General features: G+C 47.5%; 3 protein-coding genes and 1 long non-coding RNA gene across 6 annotated transcripts in view; 2 read left to right on the top strand and 2 right to left on the bottom strand.

Annotated features, from left to right (window-relative positions):
• The window catches only part of grm6a (glutamate receptor, metabotropic 6a), a 12,053-nt gene extending 6,416 nt beyond the window's left edge, over positions 1-5,637 (top strand). Inside the window, exons 8-16 of one of the 2 annotated variants that reach the window (XM_008402331.2) lie at positions 1,294-1,433; positions 1,502-1,624; positions 1,696-1,960; positions 2,393-2,628; positions 2,690-2,851; positions 3,037-3,186; positions 5,107-5,247; positions 5,326-5,424; positions 5,553-5,637. In XM_008402331.2, the coding sequence (XP_008400553.1) occupies positions 1,294-1,433; positions 1,502-1,624; positions 1,696-1,960; positions 2,393-2,628; positions 2,690-2,851; positions 3,037-3,186; positions 5,107-5,247; positions 5,326-5,409 (1,301 nt within the window). In that variant the 3' untranslated portion in view covers positions 5,410-5,424; positions 5,553-5,637. Of the gene's footprint in view, positions 1-1,293; positions 1,434-1,501; positions 1,625-1,695; positions 1,961-2,392; positions 2,629-2,689; positions 2,852-3,036; positions 3,187-5,106; positions 5,248-5,325; positions 5,425-5,552 lie in introns of those variants that run through there. The other variant, XM_017303223.1, reaches the window with a different exon arrangement.
• Positions 5,326-7,978, bottom strand: LOC103460231 (uncharacterized). Its single transcript, XR_532880.2, has 3 exons — positions 7,891-7,978; positions 5,495-6,232; positions 5,326-5,415 (listed from the first exon to the last, which is right to left on the bottom strand). It is a non-coding gene; the product is annotated as an uncharacterized LOC103460231 (long non-coding RNA).
• On the top strand, positions 6,822-9,355 carry tsr2 (TSR2 ribosome maturation factor). The gene is made up of 5 exons (XM_008402332.2): positions 6,822-6,976; positions 7,538-7,628; positions 7,886-7,977; positions 8,112-8,273; positions 8,429-9,355. Exons 1-5 carry the CDS (start codon positions 6,845-6,847, stop codon positions 8,525-8,527), a joined length of 576 nt encoding a protein of 191 aa, XP_008400554.1. The 5' UTR covers positions 6,822-6,844; the 3' UTR covers positions 8,528-9,355.
• Positions 9,356-11,072: 1,717 nt separating this feature from the next.
• srpk3 (SRSF protein kinase 3) overlaps positions 11,073-19,143 on the bottom strand; it is an 11,067-nt gene continuing 2,996 nt past the window's right edge. The window contains exons 4-18 of one of the 2 annotated variants that reach the window (XM_008402327.2): positions 18,421-19,143; positions 16,942-17,050; positions 16,776-16,863; positions 16,619-16,706; positions 16,424-16,530; positions 15,746-15,911; positions 15,487-15,512; positions 15,014-15,106; positions 14,847-14,898; positions 14,010-14,228; positions 13,283-13,380; positions 13,089-13,196; positions 12,452-12,521; positions 12,291-12,383; positions 11,073-12,212 (exon numbers count right to left, since the gene is read on the bottom strand). In XM_008402327.2, the coding sequence (XP_008400549.1) occupies positions 12,028-12,212; positions 12,291-12,383; positions 12,452-12,521; positions 13,089-13,196; positions 13,283-13,380; positions 14,010-14,228; positions 14,847-14,898; positions 15,014-15,106; positions 15,487-15,512; positions 15,746-15,911; positions 16,424-16,530; positions 16,619-16,706; positions 16,776-16,863; positions 16,942-17,050; positions 18,421-19,143 (2,225 nt within the window). In that variant the 3' untranslated portion in view covers positions 11,073-12,027. The remainder of the gene's footprint in view (positions 12,213-12,290; positions 12,384-12,451; positions 12,522-13,088; positions 13,197-13,282; positions 13,381-14,009; positions 14,229-14,846; positions 14,899-15,013; positions 15,107-15,486; positions 15,513-15,745; positions 15,912-16,423; positions 16,531-16,618; positions 16,707-16,775; positions 16,864-16,941; positions 17,051-18,420) is intronic. The other variant, XM_017303209.1, reaches the window with a different exon arrangement.

Below are 19,143 nucleotides of genomic sequence, written 5' to 3'. Positions count from 1 at the left end.
TGCCCCAGAGCTGCACTAAATGCCCCAGAGCCGCACTACATGCCCCAGAGCCGCACTAAATGCCCCAGAGCTGCGCTAAATGCCCCAGAGCCGCGCTAAATGCCCGGTTTGCTGCAGGCAGCCTGAGTCGGTCCCACCGCTGTGTCAGAACCAGACATCCTGATATGAAGAACCAGTGTCACGGTGAAGCAACTCAGAGCCCCGGTACAACTGGTACCAACTGGTACCAACCGGTTCCAACTGGTACCAACCGGTACCACCTGCTCTCTGTGCTCTGCTTCTCCTCAATGTTTCTACCAGGCGGGTTAAAGCCGCTGCTGACAGGTTCTGGGCTGGAGGTGAGCGGCTTTAATAGAAGTTGTTGCAGAACCTCCAGTGTTAAAGGAGATTCGACCCAATTGGACTTCAGAACATAAACATCAGAAAATACTGCAGCAATAATTAGAACCGCAGCATAAACCAAACATGACACAATTAAATTGATCAAAATGTCCCAAAAGCATCAGAGGACTGACATAGGGGCCACCGGGGGATTCCAGGTAGATTCCAGGTGGATTCCAGGTAAATTCCAGGTGGATTCTAGGTGGTTTCCAGGTAGATTCCAGAGATGCCGAGTTTAAATTCAATCATTGATTATTGGTTATTTGCTGTATTTGTGAACAAACCAGCTCAAACACAAATATTACACCATATTGTAGCCATGGCAACACAACAATCAAACTATAAAGATTTAAACTTTTACAAAGTGTCCTAATTAAATCCGAAACGTTTTCTCAGCTGAATGCATTAAACAAAATGTAATAACGTTGCCATTCTCCATAAATGATGCTGCAGGTTCAGATCTATGGTCTGTAACATAGATCAGGTCTAACAGATCTATGTTACATAGATCTGTTAGACCTGATCTCCTCACCTGGGACTATATTCATTTTTCATTGTCCCCACATGAGGACACGATCCAGTATGATCCGATTAAATATTAGATTCTTGATTAATATGTGTTATTGTACGCTGTTTTAAGACCTTGTTCAATGGGCCCCTTGTTAACTCTGAGCCCTCTGAAGGTCTCTGCACGGCCCTGATGAAGCCTGATCAGGGCCGTGCCGTCGTGGCTCTGCAATCGGTTCCTGCTGATGTGCCTTTGAGCAAGGTGCCTACCGATGGGTGTGGCTGAGTGAATGAGATGTTTGTTTTATTTGTTTCATATGATTCGTAGGACAAGAGAGCTTCTATATTTCCAGTCCAGATCCCAGAACTCCCAGTAAAACTACCATCCGTCCCTCTGTCTTCCAGGAAGTGCTGGAACCAGCGTCCTGTTCAATGAGAACGGAGACGCTCCAGGACGCTACGATATCTTCCAGTTTCAGATGACCAACCACAGCCACCCTGGCTACCACGTCATCGGCCAATGGACCAACAACCTGAGGCTCAATGTGAGTCGGTGCGATGAAGGTCGGGCCGCAGGACGTTTCTGTCCCTGACCTGGTGTGTGTTTCTGCAGCTGGAGGAGATGCAGTGGTCCGGAGGAGACAAGTCCGTTCCAGAGTCCATCTGTAGCTTCCCCTGCAAACCCGGAGAGCGGAAGAAGATGGTGAAGGGAGTCCCCTGCTGCTGGCACTGCGAGGTACCCGGAGCCTGGAACATGGTTACAGGAAGTGAGGTAAAAGGAATGAAACGTGTCCCACCTGCCTGCAGCTCTGTGACGGGTACCAGTACCAGTTGGACGAGTTCACCTGTGAAATGTGTCCAACGGACATGCGGCCCGTCCCCAACCGGACGGCCTGCTGTCCCACGCCCATCATCAAGCTGGAGTGGAACTCTCCCTGGGCCCTAGTGCCCGCCTCGCTCGCCATGCTGGGGATCCTAGCAACCAGCGCCGTGGTGGCAACCTTCATCCGCTTTAATGACACCCCTATCGTCAGGGCGTCCGGAAGAGAGCTGAGCTACGTCCTCCTGACCGGTGAGTTCGCTGATCGGTCCCTCCAGGATTTCACGGTTACTTTGGTGATTTTTGCAGTCAAACTGACCGATTTTCTGGTGATACTTTAGGAATACTTGCTGGACATCTTGAGATATTTTCACTCATGTATGACATTAAGAATGATCACAGACTATAGCTGGACATCAGGCTGCAGCAGTAGAGGAGAACAAGTAATACTGCCACCTGCAGGTGGGAGTTAGTATCACCAAAACACGATATTTTATTGGCATGTGGAAATTGTGCAGTTGCAGAATTGTGAAAAACTGGAGACTGACTAAATGACATGCTGCTGTGTGACATGATCAGTATGGATGATGTCATCATTGGTGTGAGTGACATCATTGTCAGCATGGATGACATCATTGAGGATGAGGTCATCAGCAGTGGATGACCTCGCCTCTCTCCATCCAGGTATCTTTCTAATTTACCTGATCACCTTCCTGATGATCGCCGAGCCAGGTGTGGTGGTGTGTGCGTTCCGGCGCCTCCTGCTGGGCCTCGGCATGGCCATCACCTACTCCGCCATGCTAACCAAAACCAACCGCATTTACAGAATCTTCGAACAGGGCAAGAAGTCGGTGACTCCTCCCAAATTCATAAGCCCCACCTCCCAGCTCGCCATCACCTTCATCCTCATTTCTGTCCAGGTAAGTGGACGCAAGTCACGTGACCTGCAGGTACCTTGTGTGACGCCTGGGTGTCCGTCAGGTTCTGGGCGTGTTCGTGTGGTTCGCTGTGGTTCCTCCTCACACCATCATCGACTACGAGGAGCTCCGCCCACCAAACCCAGACCTGGCCCGCGGCATCCTCAAGTGTGACATGTCGGACCTATCCATCATCTGCTGCCTGAGCTACAGCATCGTCCTCATGGTAAAAAAATACTTTCCCTCAGCATGATGGTTCCACCAACGTACTTCACAGTATGGGGTTTTCCTTCAAAGCCATAACAAACACCAGAACTGGACTGTAATTCTCAGCTGCATCTGTGACGTCTGTTGGGAGGGAACCTGAATATTTCTGTTTGTAAGAAACTGCATTGCGTCCTCCGTTGCTAGGTAACGTGTACGGTTTACGCCGTGAAGAGCCGAGGCGTTCCGGAGACGTTCAATGAAGCGAAGCCCATCGGCTTCACCATGTACACCACCTGCATCGTCTGGCTGGCCTTCGTCCCCATCTTCTTTGGTACTGCTCAGTCCACCGAGAAGGTAGGACTGGACTTCAGGTAGTTGCTTAGAACCGGACCAGACTTCAAGTGAGTTGGTTAGATATGGCCAGAACCAAAGGTAACCTAGAGGAACCAGGAAGAACCTCAGAGGAACCATCTCTGTTCCTTTAAACAAGCCGGCTTCATGTCTGTATTATTCTGGTTCAGTTCTGGTTCCTGCAGGTTCTCCAGAATCTTCTGGTCAGTGTGCATCAGGACAACAATCAGAACCTGAGTAGAAGTGAGCGGACCAGAGGAACCCGGCTCCATCCTGTCACTGCAGACAGAAACCAGGTGGAGGCTGGAGTGTTTGGGTCAGCGGCGCCGGGGGGAGGGACGGGTCCGTTATGCGACAGATAAACCACACAGACACTTTCAGGTCGGATTATACAGATTAGAACCGACACGTAACGAGGCCCAAACGCCCCAACAAAAGAGACAAACAGACCAAAATATCAGGGAGGAGGAAAGAGGCTTTCAGAACTGCTGATCCGACAAAATAAAAGCTCCTCTGCAGGATTAAAGATGGAGGCCGCAGCAGAACATGGAGACTTTCCAGGATGTTTCGGCAGCTGCTTGGAAAGTTTCAAAGAGAATAATTCATGAAAACATGAATGAGAAGAGCTGCAAACAACAGCAGGTCACACGCCGGTTCTTCTTCTGTGGTTCTCTGATAACAGCCGGACCTCCTCCTCTCTCTCGGTTCTGGTGCTTCATGAAGGAGGATTTAAGAGAAGCTTTTTATCTGAGAACAACAGAACCAACAGGAGCTGGGAGAGGATTACTGCTGCAGGAGCCGTTAGCTTCACACACACATTCCTCCCTCAATATTCTACTGTGGACTTCAGTTGACTCCCTTTAGTTTCTGTAGCCTAACTTTGACCTTTTCCCTGACCCCCTCAAGTTTATACCTAACCCTATCCCACAAATTATCTTTTTTTTTCTTTCAAAAATGTATTTATGCCTTAACATGAGGTACAAGGTAAAGGCAGTATAGTAGTTATATAGCTAACAGTGTACCCCGCAAATTATCTTTTTATATTGTGTGCAAAACGTCCTCACAGCTACAAATGTCCTCATAATGCTGGTGGTAAGTCAAGAACCAGTCCCCAGGGGGTGCGAAGGGTTAAGCACAACCCACATATGGAGACCCTAGTCCTCAACGCGGCCGCCGCAGGTTCGATTCCCGGCCTGGCGACCTTTGCCACATGCCTTCCCCCTCTTGTTACCCTCCTTCTTGTCTATTCACTATCAAGTAAAGGCCAGTAGAGACAACCATAGCTAAGCAACCACACACACACACACACATACACACACACAATAAATATGAAATATTAATGGGCCAGTGGGGGGACTCGAGTTAATTTCAGGGCTTATAATTAATTAATTGTATTTTGTCAACAAAAAAAAGTAACATTTTCGATTCAAAACTCTTTTTGTCGCTAAATTACTGAATAAACTGTCATCTGATCTCAACAACAGAGACATTTACAGCTTTTAATCTGTTCTTAACCAGCAGATTGGAACAAAGTGAAGCCCTGATCCTCCATGGAGCTTCTGTATGCATGTGGACATGGACGTTAGCGTTAGCTGCTACATGCTTAGCTTTGAGATTTTAGGCCTGAATAGCTTTGCTGTTAAGCTAACTCCTTTTAGCACAACGTAAACTGAAAATATTTTTCCCGTTGTCCAGTCAGAAGCAGAAATTAACACCCAGTTGACGCAGAGAAGCAGCTTCGTCGCTGCTGATCGCGGATGTGCATCAGATTTATGGTCGTACCAGAAACAAAGACTGAGAACTTTTGTATAACAACCTGAGCAGGTTCCTCTGTTCTCCAGGATTTGATTGTTTTCTGTGTTTCTGGAGGAGTTCTGCAGACATGAAGGTGGTTCTGTTCAGTTCGGGTCTCTGTCTCCTCAGATGTTCATCCAGACCGCCACCCTGACCGTCTCCATGTCCCTCAGTGCTTCTGTCTCTCTGGGGATGCTGTACATGCCCAAAGTTTATGTCATCGTCTTCCACCCGGAGCAGAACGTCCAGAAGAGGAAGAGGAGCTTCAAGGTGAGAACCAGGTGTTCTTCTCAGGTGGTTGTTGCTGTGGTTCCCTGTTGCTCTAACCGCCATGCTGCTTCGCTGCAGGCGGTCGTCCAGGCAGCCACGCTGTCCCAGAAGACCGACAAACCGAACGGAGACACCAAGATCGAGCCCGACAGAACTCAGTAGCTCCACCTGCTGGAGGCAAGGAACGTTTCAGCGTTTCTACTGACGAAGAACAAAACCTTGATTTGATGCTTGAACTCATCCTGACCCCGACAGAAACATCTGACCCCTGACCGATGATGAAACCTGTCTTCTCTCCTCCTCAGGTACCAGCCAACCAGAGCAGAGCCTGATGACATCATCACCATCATTATCATGAAGATGCTGAGCTTTTATTGTGAAAACCAGACTTTAGGTCAGACAGGAAGTGGAGACATGTTGTGTTCAGGGGATGGTGTGGAGCTCAGTGATGCTGCCATGGCAACAATGGACATGGAGACGTCATTCTGCCTGGTGGGGGTCTGTGACATCACTAACAACACTAGAGCACTTCCTGTCAGAGTCTGACTTTTCACAATAAAAGTTTTGCACTAGATGTTTAGTAAGAAATGGGTGAACTGCAGGAGGGTTTACCTGAGGAGCTCACCTGTTGCTCTGTTTCCATGGAACCTATGATGGTCAGTGCTGGGTTCTGGTTCTGAGGTTCAGGTTCTGAGCATCTCAGTGAAACAGAACCTCAATCCACAGATCCAGAACCTCCAACATTCCGATGAATCTCTCTGTGAATAAATTATTTAATTTCAAATGTCCTGGTTTCAGTGTTTGGGTCTCAGTGAGGTGGTACTGGTTCTGTTCGGGTGGTCAGAACCGATTCATGCAGGTTTCTTCAGGGCTCTGGTTCTGTTGGTTTCCGCAGATTTCTGACGGATGGAACCTGAAGGTTACCAGGTGTTGCCCCTGCTGGCCGACATGTGGAACTACAGGCTGATGAAACCAGAGAAAACATCTGAAAAATAACAAAACAGGCGAAATTATCTCATTCAGAATAAAACAAAAAAATACTAGAGTGAAGAAAAAATTAGAATGTGGACTTGAACCAGTTCCTGTGGATCCACTGCGGATTGGTGGGTAGCGGACCAGAACCAGGTTCACAGATGAAGCAGCGACTTCATGCTCGAGTTTTATGATTCATCATTTATAAAGTCATACAGTCAAAAATTACCAGCAACAATTTGTGTTACTTAGCCTGTCATAAGAGAAACCGATGGGAATTTGTTGTTTTAGCCCATATTTTCACCATGTTATTCATTCGTTTATAAATGTCACAATTTCCATCTAAACGTTTAGTAAGAAAGTTAAATATTTAGCTCCATAAATTGTATTTAGCCAGATAAATATTTAGCTTCAGATATTCTGAGCTCAATGTTTAGTTAACTCTGAGCTACCTAAATATTTTGTTTATTAAGTAAATATTTAACTTTGGCGTTCTAAGAATCAGATTATGAAAAAAACAGTTCTTCTGATGAATGTTGAACATTATTTTGTCTGTATTTGACGCTAACTGGGTTCGTTGAACGGATGAGGCTGTTGTTGGTCCTCCTCGTCGGCTGGTGGCGGTATGCACCACCTTGTGCACCAGCCGCCATTAAAATCAAGAAGAAGAAGGTCCAAGATGGCGGCCTCCACGGCGTCGCGTGAACTCTTCACGGAGGGAGTTCGGGCGGTTCTTCAGACGTGGCCGGTTCTACAGGTGAGCTCCGAACCGGGTCAACCACCGGGTTCGGAACCAGGTCTGAGGGGACGGAGAGATAATCAGGCGGTTCCACTGGAACACGTGATCAGTGGGCTGAAAATATCTAGCTAATGCTAGCAGCTCCTGTTTGGGTTGGTTCCGTCTCATACCGAACCGGTCTAATTCGGAGCTCAGAAACGGCTGCTCAAGATCCAGTTATGATCCAGGTTTTGGTTCTGGTTCTGCTCAGCGCTGACCCAGTTTGTTCATTTTCTGTCAGTAACAGGTTCGGGCTGAGATTGGACCTTTTGAACAATACATCAGACTCAAACGTCCCTGACCCATCAGAACCGAACCTCCTCCCCCATCAGAACCACTCTGATCCATCAGAACCGAACCTCCTCCCCCATCAGAACCACCCTGACCCATCAGAACCGCGTCCAGCGGATGATTTATTTTATAAGAAATATTAAAAAGTAAATATTTCTCTTCAGCTGTGGTTCCGACTGGAAGCGGTTCCGGATCTGACCCGGTTCCGGATGTGTCCTCTGGTCCCTGAACTGTCCCTCTGTCCCTCAGATCGCCGTGGACAACGGCTTTGGAGGCGTTTACGGCCAGCAGAAAGCTGATTGGATGGTGGATGTCGTTCAGCAGTATTTCCATGACAACGGTACGTCTCCATGGTAACGGCTGACAATAACTTCCCGTTTGATTCAGAACTGTTCAGTTGGAACGTTTTAATGTTCTGACAGAACAGAACCTCACTTCCTGTCTGACGTCACAGTTCAGTTGTGTGTGTGTGTGTGTGTGTGTGTGTGTGTGTGTGTGTACATATACTATAGGTATTTGTTGGACTTCAGTTGTGTGTGTGTGTGTGTGTGTGTGTGTGTGTGTGTGTGTGTGTGTGTGTGTGTGTTGGGGGGGTAGCTGACCTGCAGCAGTATGAGGTGGAGGATTTCCTGTCTCAGCTGATGGATCAGGAGTTTGATACGGTGGTGGAGGACGGGAGCTTACCTCAGGTACACACACACACACACACACACACACACACACACACACACACACACACACACACACACACACACACACACAGCAGCTGTGGCTCTGTCTCCTGATTCGCTGCTACCTGACCAGGTGTGTCTGGTGTCTGCAGGTGTCACAGCGTCTGCTGCAGCTGTTCTCCCTCTGGCAGCAGGGGGCGCTGCAGCAGCTCCGCAGCACCGTCCACACACTGACTCAGAGCAAGACGCCGAGGGCAAAGGTCACGGCTCCGCCCGCGCAGTCGGACGATGAGGAGAGCAACGGCGAAACGCAGGTACGCCACGGGACTGGTTGCTAAGCAACATGGCTATAAAGTAGACGTGTAACAAGTTTATTAGAACTTCCTGTTGGTCCATTAATTGTGTGTGTGTGTGTGTGTGTGTGTGTGTGTGTGTGTGTGTGTGTGTGTGTGTGTGTGTGTGCGTGCAGGGCATGGAGTGTGAGGAGTCCTGCCCGTCCCTCAGCACCACACGTCCTCCTCCTCAGGACGAAGAGGACGGCTGGACCGTGGTCCGGAGGAAGAAGTGACGAGCAGAACCAGAACTTTACAAACCGGACCTGAACTGGACTTTGCTGTGGAGCCGCCATGTTGGGGGCGGAGCCTCCAGGAAGGCGCTTCCAACTCCAGATGATCCGGTTCTGATGGACTAGTTGGATAACTATCTTTGTTTATTCAGAACATTAAAATGGGTCAAACTAAACAGAACCAATCAATTAAAAAATATAAAACTATTAAAAGTCTGTTCAGTTCTGATCAGTTCTGGTTCTGCTCTCAGGTCCAGCAGAACCAGAAGCAGGTGGAAACTTTCAGGATGACGGAAACAATCTGATCCAGCATCGTTACAGAACCACATGCTAGCATATTAGGCTGGACCCGGACTTCCTGGTTCTGACCCGGACTCCCTGGTTCCGACCCGGACTCCCTGGTTCCGACCCGGACTCCCTGGTTCTGTGCTGCTTTAGGTAAAATTCTGAATGGTTCTGGACGTTTCAGTTCTTTGAAGCTAAAAATATTAAATATTTTTATTGATAATGCCACCTAGCATTAGCTAAAGCTGATTAGCATTAGCTGATGCTAATTAGCATTAGCTGATGGACCTGCTAATTAACCTTAGCTGCAATTAGGAGCTAATGATGCTAATTAGCTGCTGAAGCTTCTTCGGATGTTCTGGAATATTTTCACTAAAATCATGAAGTCGTTTTTCGTGGAGTTGTTTACAATAACTGCTTTTATTCTGAAAGGTAAGGTATGATGTCATGAATAATTAATGAGCGCTGCTGGACGTTTTGTTGGTATTTAACCCCTTGCAGTCTGTATTCAGAGCAGAACTTAAATAAAGATGAAAACGTCACGAAGCTTCTGGATTATTGATTACAGGGAAGATGGCAGCTGGAGCGCCGCTTCAGATTATCACAGAACTGGATCAGAACCAGGAATCCTGGATGGGACCAGGTCCACTAAAGTCACTGCTGGTTTGTAAACGGGTCAAATTAACCCGTCTAACGTCTGTAGAGACGAACTGAACTACATCACATCAGTTGATGGGTCCAGATTCCTGATCACTGATTGGTCCAACCTGAAAGCCAATCGGTTCAAAGTCCCGGTCTCTGTGCCGATTATCGGATCGGTCCAGAGACTTCGAGGGATTTTGAACCGATTATTGATCTGGAACCAGACGATTTGTTTGAAACTCGTTTAGGTCCAACCTTTGCACCTCAAGCTTCCGTTTCTCTAGGGTCTTATTTCACTTTCTGAATGTTTTTCCATCAGGATGTTTACAGGTTGGAAGGTAAATCTGACATGGAAACACCTGGAACACTTCCTTCAGGTTCCCAGCAGGGGGCGACTCGGCTCCAGAGTGAACTGGCAGCATCATGACTTCCTGTAGTCCAGAGATCAGCGTTGATCCTTGAGTCAGGATGAGGCAGGCGGGGCAGCAGAAACTTGATGAGGAAGAGGATTTCTCATTATTTCTATGTGAGAAGGAGAATCTGAGATTATAATCTGGATTTGACTGGGGGCCAAATGAAGGCAGAAACAACCCGTGTTTGATCAGGACTCTGGCTGCTGCGTTTTCTGGATAACATGACCAAAAATATTGGATCATTTAGATTTAAATTTATTTTCATTTAACCGAGAAAATGTCTGAAAGTCATAAAACAGTGAGAAGGAGCAACAACTTTCCATAAACAATGTTTATCTTATTCATGCTTTATAAGAAAATACTGGAAAATTAATTATACTCTTCAATAATCAGAGGAAAAAATGTTTTCCTAGTTTATTATTATTGGCATGAAAGCAGAAAAGTTTAAACTGTTGAGCAGTTTGAAGAGATTTCTGACCATCACGAGCCTTTAAGGTTGGATGGTCTCCTGACCATCACCCTAATCTCTGACTGTTACTTTATATAGGACCAGTTTATGACGAACATCATCTGTAGAAACTACAAGAAAAGGCCAAATAATCCGTCACACACAGAGTGAAGCAATGATCAGCCATCAATCAGCACATCGAGTTCGGTTTGTTGTCCTAATTAATGTCGTTGCTATGGAAACGCAGCAGAGCTTCGAGTCGTTGACCTGCAGATTTATTCTGAACCTTCTGGTCTGACTGAACTGAGCTTTTACATCCTCATACAGAAACTGGATCAGCTTTGATCAGTGATCAATTGGTCCAGTCTGGTCAGTTTGACTCTTAAAGGGACACCATGATCAGTAACAATGTTACCTTCAATTCTTATAAAAATGTTACATAAATCAAATATGACTAAAAAAATTTGCTTCCTATTTTAACACCTTTAAATCGGGCCTCTGTCTCTTTAAGAACTCCTGCTCTTTCTGAAGCTCCGCCTCCAGGAAGTCGTCCCAACATGGCTCCTCTATTAACGTTTTTACCAGCGTCGCTCTGAGCAGCAGCTCAGCAGCTGGTTGCTAATTGCTGCTGGCTAGTCTGAAGGAGCTGCGCCTCGAAGGCGGGGCTAGGTCCACCCAGGCGTTTTGCACAGGTGGACTGTTGCCATGGAGACTAGAGGACGTTTCATTTATTATCATTATGAAACAATTTCCCATCCAGTGATGCTGATAAGAAAAGGTTTAATTAAAGCACAGAAACGTTAAATTACAACCAGGGAACCGATCGCGGCAGGTTTCCCTCCAGAACCCAGAGAACCGGGCGGTTCTACACCACCAGGTCCAAACGGTTCCGATTCACCCCCAGTAAACCCAGAACCGAGGCGACTTTTATTCTGAAACCAGAGAACACCTGACCAGGTGAGATTCACACAAAAACAGGTAGAAAATCCCCTGACATCATCAGTGATGTCACTGCAGGGGGCGGGGCTGTTTCAAGGCACTAACGTCATCAGAACAGGTGGAACTCGTAATCTACTGATCAATAATCAATAAGCAGGGACAACGGATCAATAAAAACACTTAAAATTCAGGGAAATGAGAGAAAAACAGATTTCAGCGGATCTGTGGAAGTTCAGCACCGGAAACTCACACAGGTTGATGGACTGACGGCCGATCAGGTGATCAGCAGATGGATAGTCAATCCATCGATCGGTGATCGATCGATGACGCAACAGACGAGCTGCTGGCTTCATCGATCAGATCGACTCAAACAACTGATCAGAAATCAGACAGGAAAAAAGTGAGTATGAAAGGAAGACAGGAAGTCAGGTGGAAAATCAGGAAGTCTAACAGGAAGTGAGGTACAGCAGCACTGAAGCGATTTCTGGAGTCAGCTCTGACAGTTCACCTGTCCAGGTGAGCAGCAGCTGTTAATCTGGGACTAAACATCTGGATGGTTTCACCTGGCCAGGTCAAAGGTCGTCTCTGAGCATCAACCTCAGCTCAGTTCAGACAGGTGAGGCTTCCTCAGGTGTGACTGGCGGTCAGCTTCAGAGGGGAGGCGGGGCTAAACCGTTCATCGGCCCCGCCCACTGACCAGTGGCCCAATCAGCAGAGGCGTCTCCGACCACACGGGTCAGCGAGTCACAGTGAGCAGGTGTGTGTGCAGGTGTGCGTTATGTGTGCAGCCAGGCGTGCTGCAGGCACTGCGCCGCCGTGGCGCGGCGATCCGGCTCCATCTCCAGCATGGTGAGCAGGAAGTCGCTGAACTGCGCCGCCTGGTCCAGCGGCCACTCGTACTTCTCCAGCAGAACCTCAAACAGACCCCACGGCTTCAGGTTGGAGATGTGCCGCAGCTCACCTGGACAGGTATGCCGAGAGAAACAGCCAATCAGAGAGCCAATCAGAGAGCCCGGTGGGACCTGTGGGCGGGTCTCACCTCTCCTGGTGAAGTATTCCCTGGAGTACCTGCCAGACAACGCGAAGGGCAGCGGCAGCGGACCCAGCAGCTCCATGATGTGGGCGATGTGATCTGCAGAGAGGTTACACAACTGAGGAAGTACAGAACCAGAACCCGACCAGAACCCTCCCCTGCTTTACCTTCGTCTCTGGTGTAATCTTCTCCTGAATGCGGCTCGAACAGGTAATCCCCAGTGGCGAGCTCGAACGCCTGGAGGAGGAAGATGGTTAGACCCGGTTCTGGACCCGGTTCTGGACCTGGTTTCATGCTTTGTGCCTTTTGGGAAGGTTATTTGCAGCAACCAAATTATGGTTTTGCAGCATCTTGGAGGGGCTGCATATCGTTGCTGCATTTAATTTGTTTTATGTCAATTAATAAGTGACATAAAAACCAATTATATTTGATAAATATAATTATTTTTATATTTATCATAAAAGTTTTTACTGTCTAATCAACTCATAACACACAGAGTCTTCACTGGGGGATAATAACATTGTTATTATTATTATTATCTTCCAGCCTGTCTAATTGTGTAATAATAATATTACTCAATGTGTGACAGACCGTTGGTCACCAGGTGGTGGCAGCAGAGAGCAGAAACTAAAACATCAGAAAACTGATCATTTCTCTAGTTCACCAGCAGGGGGAGCCATTTGTGTGAAACATGAATTATTCTGAGCAGCTTCCAGAAATCCAACAGAAACTTTCTGAAAATTATCGACTGTGTGTGTGTGTGTGTGTGTGCGTGTGTGTGTGTGTGTGTGTGCGTGCGCGCACCATGCAGGCGGTGCTCCAGATGTCCGCCGGCGGCCCGTACTCTGCTCCGATCAGAACCTCCAGGGCCCGGTACTGCCTGGTCTGGATGTCCTCGGTGAAGTGTTTGTGCTGCTCAGACACAGTGAAGGAGAGAGGGAGCCGTCTGATTGGTCGGAGCTGCACAGGAGGAAGAGGAGAGGATGAAGATGTCTCACCACCCAGCAGGCGTTCCCCAGGTCAGCGATCTTCACTCGGAGCCGGTCGGCGTTCTGCGGGTCCAGAGGGTTCAGGACGAAGTCCGATGAACTGAATCCTGCCAACAAGAGAACAACTTCGCTGGGACTGGTCACAAACTCAGCCAATCAGATCGCTGACCACCTGCTGGTGAGTCAGCGCCATTACACCGTCTGATGGCGACACCGACCAACCAAACAGCTAGAAAACCAGACATGTTGACTTTCCAATGTCCAATACGATCAATACGATCAATACGAACAATACGATCAATACGATCAATATGATCAATACGATCAATACGATCAATACGGACTCCCGATCCAAAATAAGAACAGAGAGACAACAGAAAACGTAACTTTTATTTATTAACGTTTATTTCACCAGAAAATCTTTTTGAGATTAAAAATCTCTTTTACAAGAAAATCCTGGCCAGGATATTTTTTCACATGTCAATAATAAACATTCAGTGTAATAAGAATAACGTCGTACAATAAAGGTAAAGTCTAAATATTACAGAAGAAAGAAACAGAATCCTCCATAAAAGGATCAAAACTGTTGGATAAATCAAATCTTTGCTCATTAAACAACTTGTTTTCATAATTCTCTGACTTTCTTCTGCTAACATCAGGACTTTATTCTCACAATAAAAGAATAAAAAATCTAAATCTGGCTCTAATTCTCCATCGTAACAACTGAACGTCTCACCGTCTCGTCCGCTGGAGCATCCCGACTGGGTGGACAGCGCCGACTCGGAGGTCGCTGACATCACTGAGCTGGAGAGCCCTGATAGGCCGGAGGCGGGGCTGGAGAAGCGTCCGGGGGCGGGGTCACTGAACCTGTCGTCCAACCAGGAGCTGCTGGAATCTGGGCTTGGCTTGTGATTGGCTGTGGAGCAGAAAGCGTTGCCATTGACGACCACAGAACCTGAGAACGAAGAAACATTTCTGCTGTGTTTTAGTTTAGTGGACATTGATGCAGAACGAGAGAACATTCATGTTTCCACGCCTCGCAGCAGGAAGGAGGAGAGTCACCAACAAGACAGCAATTCACTGGCCGTCCAGGGAACGAAGCTCAAAAACATTCAGACCCGTCGTCATACTCTGGTCAAGCAGCTAGCGCTAATGCTAAGCTAGCGGCCTTTAACCACCCAGACAAACCGTGTAAAACAAGAAGTTACCTACGTGTCAGAGTGACTCAGTCTGACTGCAGGAGGTTCCTGCTGAAAGCATCATGTGACTAAAATGTTTTCTTTAAGGCGAAAAGTGGAACCTGGAACCACCAACTGACCTGGACAACTCCGGGTTCAAACACCTCTAAACGACAGGCTGGAATGAATGAATGAATGAATGAATGAATGAATGAATGAACTACATTATTCCGCAGGTGGAAAGCTGACATTTCAGTACCGCCCGTCCAACAAGCAAACAACATGAGTGGCCTGGACGGGTGCCTGGTGCCGCGTCGGGGCGCAGCGTGGGGTTCAACTGCACACGAATCCGACTAAAATAAACCGTTAACATCCAACAGGCCGTTTTTACTCACAGGTCGGGTCGACATCGTCAGGCTGCTGTAGTCCTTCCTCCTCATCCATCCTCTGGAAACACAGAGAAGCACTTGTGTTCATCTGACTGGCTGCTGCTGCTACATCACTGTTGGATCCATGATGTGTGTACTGTCACTCCAGTACGTACGAGGTCCAACAGGTGTACCTGTATATCCATGAGCCTTTCCTCTAGGAGCTTCTGTTGACGCTTTGCCTTCCTTTTCAACTTTTTCTTCTTGTTTTTTGACAACTTCCCCATCTACACACACACACACACACGCACACACACACACACACACACACAGGTGAGGCCAGGCAGTTTATTTCAAACTGTGTTGATCACTTTCTGTCTCAGGAAGTGGGTGTGGTCATGGGGGCGGGGCCAAGCAGGTCATGTGACACCTGAGACTTAAGGTGAAGTTTCTAAATATGAAATGTCTCCGACAGCCACTAGGTGGTGCTATAACAGCTGCCTGCCTGCCTGATGTCACTGTGGCCACGCCCACATAAAGAAACAAACATCCACCAAAAACTAACTGGAATCAAAATCATGATACGTTTATGTCCACTAAAATGTATTGATTTATCAGAGTGAGATAACCAATCAGAACACAGCAGAGGTCACACCTGGGCACTCACCTCTTCATCCCTGGGAGCCGTGCTAACTAGAGACACAGATGGAAGGAAACCATCAGGGAGGAAAGACAGAAACAGAAAGAAGAAACGGTTCAGTTAGAAGAAGCAGGTGAAGGAAAGACAGGAAACCACAGGAAGCCAGTTCAACCACAACCCACAGCTCCGAGTTACTGGTCCCAGTAATGACAGACTGACAGGGAGAAGATCTGAACTCCAAAATACACCTCCAGCACCTACTGACCAATCAGCTGGTGGCCCTCACCTGATGACCCTGAGGGGGGCGGGGCTCCGGCTCTCTGCCAGAAGGTGGCCTCAGCCGCCAATCTTCTGACGTAGACGTCGTCAACAACCAGGAGGATGTTCTCCGGCTTGATGTCTGTGTGAATAATCTTACACTTGGTGTGAAGGTAGTCGAGTCCCTGCAGCACCTGCAGACACGCAACCGAGTTTGGGTCAGAACCATCAAAAGGCTACAGGCCAATCAGCCAGAGTACGATGTAGTCAAGGTGTCCTAGTCACCATGTCGGAGTTAAGGCCTCCACATACTAGGAGGTCCTGCGGAGGTGCTGCAGGCAAACACAAAGCTGCTATAGGGAGCTTAGCACTCAACAAACGTTCTAGTATCCATTTGGATTGTGGGAAATCAGGGATTATTCATGAGAAATGTAAGCAATAGATGCCCTGGACAATCAAATCTGAGCTGTTTGCAGACGGAGTGCGCAGAATTTGTATAGTAAGCCCAAGAATGTGGTGTAAACAATGGAAGTGTCGTTAGAAAGCATATGGTTCTAAAAATATAACTGATAACAGTATGACCATATTGTCTTTGTCCTAGTTATGGCAGAACCATGAAGTACTGACCCTTTGCAACGTCCCAGGCAAAAGGTCAATAAAGTAAAACCCAGACGAACACTTTGCTACACGTTTGTGGCGGTGGTACCTGTCGGATGATGGTCTTGACACAGACCAGAGGAAGTCCCATATAGTTTGATTTAATGATCCATTTTAATAACTGATGACCCAGAACCTCCAGAACCATACAGACATCTGAGAAAGGCTGAGGAAACTACTGAGACAGGTGGACAATGGGTGGACACAGCCTGGGGGCAGAAGGACAGCTCATGGTTAAGGATACGCACTCCATTGATTCCAGAGATCTTGAAGTCATCAATGAGCTGGACGATGGTTTCTCTGTACGAGTCAGAGGGGTCGCTGTCCCTCACCTGGAGAGAGACAGGTTACCTGAGCACACCAGTAACCGCTGGTGGTAGAGATCAGGACATCATACTCACACATCGCAGCAGTTTGATTTCATCCAGAGCCGTCTCGGTGTAATGAGGAGCGCTCTTCACCACCTTCATGGCCACAAAGCGCTTCTTTCTGAAGAAAACATACATTGAGAGTCTGAAACGAGTTGATCTGTGGAAACATGCTTTTCAAACACAAGTCACTACTGACTGCAGGTCCCAGCAGAGCCACACTGTGGAAAAGTGTCCCCAGCCCAGTTTCCTGACCACATGGTAGCGGCCGTTGAACAGGTCTCCGATCTTTACTGGGTAGTATCCACCTGGAGAGTCAGAGACCACAGAGTGAGACTTGTCTCCAGGTACAGGACAATCCACACATACCTGATAGTGACAACATGAGAAGACTTCTGTTTGAAATGTTGGCCATTCTATCATCAACACTGACTGACGAAATGTGCTAGCAATGACTAACCTACTGAGAGAATGCTCTCAGTCACTTCTCTCACCAAGACCCCATTCCTCAAAATGGTTTGGTAGATGGACAGACACATGGTTGGTCCTGGTTTTCCCAAACTTCTTCTATTCCCAAATTATGCAGACAGCGGTGCTTTTCATAGCATTCATTGTTGCCAAAGTGTTTTTTGTCCTGCATCCATCATCCTTTTCTGGAATTTGTTCCTTGAACCAATTAAGTCCTTGTGGTCTACAGACATTTACTTTGACTTCACTTCTTGTTTCTGCCCTGCCGTGGACTGTCACCTGTGGAACTTTATAGACACATGAGTTCCATTTTGAAATTATGCTGCTCAGTAACCTACATTTACCTTCAGTGCACTCCAATCAGAGTGCCTAAGGATTGAGACCAGGGTTGGCAACTCCAGTCCTCAAGGGCCGGTGTCCTGCAACGTTTACACGTGTTCCTGGTCTAACACACTTCAATCAAATGGCTGAATCACCTCCTTAGTATGCAGTCAACTTTTCCAGAGTCCTGCTAATGACCTGGTCATTTGGCTCAGGTGTGGTCCTCTAGACCAGGAGAGTTGTCCGCTCCTGGTCTAGAGGATGCGTCAGTCTACGGGACTGGCTTAGCTTATCTTAAGATATCTTAGTAGCTATGCTGCTGTAGACTTAGGAGGCTGGAGGTAAATATGACTCCAGCGTTTCCATACCCAGAGGTTTCAAACATGCCTCTCTCTCCTCTGTACTATCAATGTTTTGGGGATACATACACGTTCTCTACAAGACCTGCTCTAGGCAGGATTGTAATCTGGTCTTTGTGCTCTATTGGCGACCTGTCCAAGGTGGAACCTGCCAGGAAGTTCTCCCCCCACAGGATAAAGAAGAGCTAAAAGGACAAGAACATGTTTGGCTTGAGTTGTTTGAATGGCTGAAGTCGGTTAAAACGGACAGTTTACATCTGACTAGCTGCTAGCTTACAGATTCCAACAAGCTGTCAGTGATGTGACATCTTTCTACTACAAATCAGGGAAGTACAACTGATAACTTCTCACACATTCAAACTAGCCCTTTAGAGAGGTACATGGCTCCACTGTCCTAACTTCTCTTCAACTTGAGAGGAAAAATGTTATTGCAATGCAGCATATTGAAGTTGACTTTGTGTAGCCATTTTGGGTAGAGATGAGAAGATGGTCAGGTGTCAGTAGTAAGCCTGAAGGTTTAATCAACTCACCTTTACAATAATCTGAAGGGTCTTCCTGCTCTTCATCATCAGAGCCAAGCAACTGGGCTGGGGGCGGGATTAGCTCTACAGGGGGCGGGCTCTGATGTGGAGGGGGCATAGCCAGATGAGATGGGGCAGATGATGTCATGGGAGGGAAGCTGAATGGAGAATCCAGAGAACAGAGGAGAGAGGAGGAGGAGCACAGAGAGTGGGAGGAGGCACTGGAAGTAAAGGTCATCGAGGTCAGGAGGAAGGGGTCAGAGTGGGTGGGGCATAACAAACTAGTGGGAGGAGCTGTAACAGGGTTTTGTGCAAGTACTGCAGAAATCTCAGAGGTAACGCTGCAAGGTGAGGTTGGTGGTTGGAAGAACTCAGTAAAACCGTGTGCTGAGGCATTCTGGGTAATGTTGTTAACATCTGGTGGTGACTTGCTGAGATTCTGGCCAAAGCTTTTTAATGCRGCAGAAGATGATTGGCTAGGACACTGGGAGTTGTTGAGAGTAATTTCAGGGGGCATTATAGTTTCTACAGGTTCTGGAGTGAATATTGCTATCTGGTTTATGCTGTGCTGATGCAGCGCCTGGGTTATCTGGTGGGGGCTCTGAGGAGGAAGTGGTTGAGTAATATGGTTTGGACTGTGGGAACTTGGTGACTGTGCTGAATGCTGGGGACTCTGGGGAACAGGTGAATGATGGGGACTCTGGGGAACAGGTGAATGATGGGGACTCTGGG

The sequence above is a fragment of the Poecilia reticulata genome, unplaced genomic scaffold, assembly GCF_000633615.1.
Source record: "Poecilia reticulata strain Guanapo unplaced genomic scaffold, Guppy_female_1.0+MT scaffold_212, whole genome shotgun sequence".
NCBI classification, from domain to species: domain Eukaryota; kingdom Metazoa; phylum Chordata; class Actinopteri; order Cyprinodontiformes; family Poeciliidae; genus Poecilia; species Poecilia reticulata.
Note: the sequence above shows the minus strand (reverse complement) of the source record. Positions and strands in the feature narration are given on the sequence as shown.